This window comes from Arachis hypogaea, chromosome 4 (assembly GCF_003086295.3).
Source record: "Arachis hypogaea cultivar Tifrunner chromosome 4, arahy.Tifrunner.gnm2.J5K5, whole genome shotgun sequence".
In the NCBI taxonomy this organism is placed as follows: Eukaryota; Viridiplantae; Streptophyta; class Magnoliopsida; order Fabales; family Fabaceae; genus Arachis; species Arachis hypogaea.
Genome location: NC_092039.1, coordinates 12,162,026 through 12,168,719, shown reverse-complemented (window position 1 = coordinate 12,168,719; position 6,694 = coordinate 12,162,026). Strand labels below are relative to the sequence as shown.

At 33.3% G+C, this 6,694-nt stretch overlaps 1 protein-coding gene across 1 annotated transcript; it reads left to right on the top strand.

The window, feature by feature from the left end:
* The first annotated feature begins 799 nt into the window (after positions 1 to 799).
* Positions 800 to 2,160, top strand: LOC112794651 (uncharacterized). Its single transcript, XM_025836640.1, has 3 exons — positions 800 to 1,231; positions 1,358 to 1,496; positions 1,598 to 2,160. The coding sequence occupies exons 1-3, from the start codon at positions 800 to 802 to the stop codon at positions 2,158 to 2,160; spliced, it is 1,134 nt and encodes a 377-aa protein (XP_025692425.1).
* The last annotated feature ends 4,534 nt before the right edge of the window (positions 2,161 to 6,694 follow it).

Below are 6,694 nucleotides of genomic sequence, written 5' to 3'. Positions count from 1 at the left end.
ACGCAGAGGCCACGCAGAGTCGCAGAGCCTACCACCATGCAGTGCAGGTTCCTCGTCGACACCAGCCCACCACCCACGTCGAAGTACTCGATGATTCACGGCACGCTGTTCACCGCCCCTGTTCTGTGTTCATCGGCCGTCGCACTCGCCCCTGTTCTGCGTTCGTCGGCTGTCGCACTCGCCCCTATTCTGCTTCACTGCGTTTGCCTCCCTTCCCCTGTTCGTCGCCCTTGTTCTTCACTACCGATCTGCTTCAATTCTGCCCTGTTCTCCAAGGTAATTTTTTTAAAACAAATTCAAATATTAACAATTTTGGTATGAATTCTGCAATTTTAGTTTTGAACTTCTGATATTAACTTTTTAAATTTTTTTTTAGTTTAGTTTAAATCATACACAGAATTGGTTAATGGGATTTGATATGTTGAAAAAAAATTAAACTGATGCTACTTCATGCTTTAATAAGTTAGTAAACTGATGCTTCTTCATGCTTCATACTTCATGGTTAAAATGTGTGGTACTGTGGTTTACTGGTTGTCTGGTTTAAACTTTAAACTATTACTTAATACTTACTTAGTTAGTGGTTTTTTTTGTTAATGTGTCTGAATATCTGACTAAAACTCTGAAGTATGAAATGTTAGTGTTACTGTGTTAGTTTAGTTAGTGTTAGTTATGAATTTAGTTAGTCGATAATCTGAATCTGAATTTGTTAATGGATAATCTAAATCTGAATTTAGTTCATGGATAATCTGAATCTGAATTTGTTATCTAGGTTGTTGATTTATAGGGATAAAAATACAAAATGTCTGAGAATGTTGGTTCAGGGACAGGGTCTTCGCTTCCTAGTATTCCTAGACCAACACCTGCTATTTCTAGGAGAAAAAATGCAACTGAAAATAGAAGTGATATAGGATGGAAACATGGGATTGATGTTCAAGGAAATGGTAAAAAAGTGAAGTGTAATTATTGCTCAAAGACTATAAACGGAGGAATTTATAGATTCAAGCATCATCTTGTCGGTACTAAAGAGGATTCAGAGCCTTGTGCTTCAGTACCTGAAGAAGTTAAGGCTGTGATGTTGAAAGTCTGTGTGGAGGATAAAGAAGCATCATTGAAAAAGAGAAGATTCGGTGATGATGAGGATTATCCTGAACAAACAAAAAATGAGAAGGACAATTCTCAACAAAAGGGGAAAGATATTCGCAACTTTGTCACAAAAGAAAAAGGGGCTCAAGTTCAATCAACAATAAATTAAATAATGAAGAAGGATCTAAAGAAACAATGTGATCAACAATGTGCCATATTTTTCTATACAAGTACTATTCCTTTTAATGTTACTAAGAATTCTGAGTTTTTAAAGTTTTGTGAGATGGTTGGAAGATATAGAATTGGCTACAAACCCCCTTCTTACCATGAGTTAAGAGAAACCCAATTAAAGAAAGCAACGACCAATGTTGATGAAATGCTTACTGAGTTTAAGGCAGAGTGGAAGAGAACTGGTTGTTCAATCATGTGGATGGATGGACTGATAAAAAAAGACGTAGTATTTGTAATTTCTTGGTGAACAGCCCTAAAGGAACAGTTTTTCTTTATTCATTAGACACTTCTGACATATCAAAAATAACGGATAAAGTTGTCAAAATGCTAGAAGATGCTGAAGAATTTGTTGACGAAGAGAATGTAGTCCAAATTGTTACAGATAATGATGTTAATTATAAGGCTGCTGGAGAAAAAATGATGAAGACTAGAAAAAATTTGTACTGGACACCATGTGCTACACACTGCATTGATTTGATATTGGAGAATTTTAAAAAGAAGCTAAAGGTGCATGAAACAACCATGAAAAAGGGAAGAAAAATCATCACTTTTATCTACTCCCGGAGTATGCTCATTAGCATGTTGAGAAATTTTACAAAAGGAAAGGACTTAGTTCGGCCAGGTGCCACAAGATTTGCCACTGCCTATTTGACTCTCACTTGTCTTCATGATAATAAAGGACCGTTGATGACTATGTTTACTTCTGATGATTGGAAGACAACTAAAGTTGCATCAACGCCTGAAGGAATAAGAGTCCAAAACATAGCCTTGGATAGTAGGCTATGGAAGAATATTGTCATATGCCTCAAGACTACTGCTCCTCTCATTACAGTCCTTCGGTCTTAAAGGGAATAAGGATCCTTCGGTCTTTGATATGAGATTGGGGGTCTTCAATAATCTCATTGTTGATTTGGTTGAGTATTTGTAAGGTTCGAGGAGCTGGTTGTTGAGCCATGGGGCCTTTGCCCTTATCTTGAGAATTAACGCGAGTTGAAGGGGAACCCATTGTTGAGCAAAATGAGAAATAGGAAGAAGAAATTGCAGTTGCAGAGTAAAAGAGGGTTCAAAGTTGGAAGAGAAATTGAAATTTTAGAAAGTAAGAATTCGGGAAGTGAGATGATGGTAAGAAAATTTAATTTAAAGAAGAAGGTTTGTTTCCTAACCATTGCTATAGAGAAGAATTCAAAAAGGGTGGTAACTTCACGAAGAAGGTGAAGTGGTGGAAGAGATAGATTATAAATCGTGGAAAATATGTCAAACGGATGAAAAGTTAATGGGAAAAGTGAATGTCATTTATGATTAATCAATGTTATTCCTGTTGATGATTAAATCAGGATTAAGCGTTTTGTCTTCCAAAGAATGATTTCGAGAACAGACATATTAATCGTAGGGGACAATTTGTTAGTAAAAAATAATTTAATTTAAAGAAGGAGGTCATTCGAATTGTTAAATGAGCTTTCAGAGAGAAGTTGGCGTCGAAGGAGACATGTTTGGGGACATTAAGTGAGAGCTCGATTAACTTAGCAAACTGAGGAGTTATTCAACAGAGAAGATTGAGGACTTTGAAATCGATTGTCATTTTGCAACCGTCACATTATCAGGAAAAAGAGCAGGAACGGTTACCCATATTTTCGCACACATGGAAGTTTCATTTCAAATTGATCAGTTAAGGAAATGGCTATAAATACTAGAAGGCTCAAAGATACAAGAGGTTGGAACTTTGTTTCAGAAATTACTTATGCACGCTCACATCCCAGGGACTTCCTGAGTTTGCGTCGAGTTAATTTTCTGTAGGGTTCCTTTCACATGTTTTTATTTTCAATTTATCTTTTCTGCAAACTTTACTTTTCATGCAAATTTATCTTTCAAGCACCGTTTAATTTCCTTGTCAAAATTTACATTTCAGCATCTTTAATTTTCATGTCAAATGTCCTTTGACTCAATCAAAAGCAATTTATTGCTTTGTTTAAATTCAATGCAAACTATTTCGATTTCAATCAATTTTATTTTTAAAATCTTTATTTTACACATTTTCAGTCTTTTTCTTTAAATTTCGTCTAATTCAAAAATCTTTAATGCACTTATAAAAAAACTAGTACCTACAAAAGAATAGTAAATTTCGCTCCTAAATCATTAGAATCGAACCACTATCGATTTGTTAAAAATTGACAAAACAGAATGTATGAACAGTGGATACATTATTATTCTTGCCGTTTAGTTACTATTGGCGTGTCACCATAGTTTTCAAGCGATTCCTTGTCCTAATGTGAGAGCTTCATCATTCTGCATGTTTATTCATGCGTCACATCAAACATAACATCCACACCAAACTCATAAAATCCCAGCTATCAATTTTGTTACAGCTAGCTATCTCTATAATATATAGTGTCACCATTTATTCAAAGACTATGTTAAAACTTATTATGTTACAAAAGAAAAGAGGCTCCACCTTAGAGTAATTGATATGATTTTGAACGTGAAAAAAGTAACAAAATTCATCCGAATTAAACTATATGATATAGAAATTTTTTTAGATATTTCAAAAATATTGATGTTTTAGTGATTTTATTCGTTAATCTTAATTATAAAATTTATATATAATTGAAATCAACAACTAAAAATATTAAAACACTAGTATTCCTAAAATACCCAAAACTCTTCTTATAATATATTACCAGGTTTATATGCAATGCAATTAATAAAGAAGGTTTTATTTTATTGATGTGAAGCATTTGACTGCAATAATAAGTGAAAGTGAGAAGGTTAATGTTTATATGTATGGACAAGTACGGTGAATAATTGAAGATGAAAGGTGAGATAGAAAATGATGGATCATATAGAAGAAGAGATTATTGTATCGAAATTCAAAAGGAAAAAACACACAACATGTGTGAGGGTGGGCATGAAATTTGGCTTTTGCAATCTTTTACTTTGCTCAAGTTTCTGGAAAAAAGGTGATGATAAGAGAATAAAAAAGGACAAGTAGTGGTCCTATGACCCAAAAATAGAGCAACATCTTATTGGAACTATTTGCCACAATGCACACTAGTGCCAATATTTATATATATATATAAATTACGTAAGCTATGTTACGAAAATCAAATCGGTTATTAATTAGTATTACTGTACTGATAAAGTTAAAGATTTAAAGATTTAAAAATTTAATTTAGATTTAATTAGAACTAAATCGAATATGATAAAATAATTTTTATGTATAAACTGATCATAATTATCTTTGCTTTGAACTTGTGAAAGTATGTTTAGTTCAATGTTGTTTTGTATTTTTCATCAATTAGGATCATGTAATTTTCTATAATTTAAAGGAAGTTATGCGTTATTAGGAATATCTTGTAAGGACAAAATATTTAAGTGTGTTTTTTTTCTTATTTTAGTGAATTTTTCTTAATGTTGTGGGAATTGTTTCATATATTTCTTAGGAAAGAATTTTGAGTCTATATATCACTTCCCAAATTGAAAAGCCTCCATGCATTTCTTTAATTTAATCTTTTGCAAATTTATAATATGTTATTAATAGTTGTTCTCTATCAGTGTTAGCTATTAATATCATGTCCAGAAATAATTTAGTGTCAATAATTTTATTTTATTTTTTAATTTTGGTCTAATCACTAAAAAAATTCGTCAAATACCGTTAGATTTATCATCATATTTTTTAGGTAAATTAGACAATAACAAATTTACAAACAAATTTAGCGGCAGAAAAAATACGATGATATAAACTTTAATGAAAAATATTTACGGACGGATTTTTGTAATCCGTCGAAATTTGCGACGGATAATTGGGGTGGGATGACGCAATATGGGGGTAGTTACCGTCGGATTAATTTGACGGTAACTTTCACACCCTTTTATCGCTAGATTAATTCGACAGAAAAGTTTTTTAAGAGATTTTTTAAAGAAAAGTTAGCGGTGGTAAATTTCGACGGTAAATCTAATGGAAGTTATTTTTTATGTTTTTTAAAATAATTTTTTACCATCCATTTACAGCGTAACTTGATGTCAAACATAATCAAAATATGCTTTAAACCTGAAGTGAAATATCAAACAAACAACATAAAAATCGAGAATGATATATGGTAATTGATATATCTAACACAATGTTAATTACATGATGTTCTTCTCAATGTTTGCTAAAGAAGTATACATAACATAGAACTGTATTTACATTAACTCTATTCAAATTCATCATCTTTTTTCTCTAGTTCACATCCTCCTCTTCCAAGATAGTTTCCTGATCATCAAACTCGTCTTCCTCTTCTTCGTCCACATCGACTCCATCTCCTTCTTTAAAATTGTCGTCCTGTTGTGGCAATGCCTCGTCCTGCAATCCAAACTCGATGATATTATCATCATTAATAGCAGACTTTAGGATAATCGGCTCACCGGTATTAACCATTAATTTCGACGGAGTTGGGTCAACAATCTGTAAGGTTCCTAACCCTCTGTCCTATCATTTAACTCGGTGCGGTCTCTAGGCTTAGTTTTAACCACGATCACCTAACTAGACTTGTATGAATCCGGATAAGGTAAATAGTATACATGTTGTGCATTTTGAGGTAGAATAAAAGGATCGTAGTGCCTATATTTCCAAGTTAAGTTAACTTTGGTGATATCGTAGTCTTTGTGCTTTCGTGTTCCTTGTCGCAAGCTAGCATCATACCATTCACATTTAAATACGACCACCTTGTACGTAGTATGACAGAAATATTCTAATTCAATAACGTTGTGCAGCACACCAAACCAATCAGAATGACCACCACTTGAATCCCACAAACTCAAACTCTGGTGTTATCTGTTTTCTTTCCTATGACCATTGTAAGGTATGAAACCTATATCTATTAACATTGTACATCGGGTAGCTAGTGGCCTTATTCATTGGACCCCAACTAAGTACAACTAATTCTGGATCTGTTGTGTCAAACAGATAGACGCTGACATATTCTCTGAACCAATGTGAAAAGTTGTTCAATAAGGTATCAGAATTTGCCTCTTGAAATAACCTATATGATAGAATAGGATAAAGAAGTCTTGATTACATTAAGAAGTTAGAATGTTAATGATTGCAATGTTTACGAGGACTTAATAAACTCACGTGAGAAACGGTGAAATCTGGTCCCAGTTAAGCAACACATGCAGATGTGCGACATCGATCTCTTTCTACTGTAACCAGTAGTCACTGTCCGCACCCATTGCAACTCTTTTCAGATTAAAGATTGGGTATGTTGTTCCACCTAACAATGATTTTTTTCTCTTATCGTTCTTTGCAACCCTTGTTTTACGTGACTTAACTTGAGGTTGAAAATAGAATGAGAAAAATGCGGATGTTTTCTTACAAAATTATTAAAGTTTTTACAAAATCCGG

Coding starts and splice junctions, on each gene's coding strand:
- LOC112794651 (XM_025836640.1), top strand. CDS start 800: ATGTCTGAGAATGTTGGTTCAGGGACAGGGTCTTCGCTTCCTAGTATT. Junction 1,232..1,357: donor CAAAAGAAAAAGGGGCTCAA/GTTCAATCAACA, acceptor GAGTTTTTAAAG/TTTTGTGAGATGGTTGGAAG. Junction 1,497..1,597: donor GGCAGAGTGGAAGAGAACTG/GTTGTTCAATCA, acceptor TTTATTCATTAG/ACACTTCTGACATATCAAAA.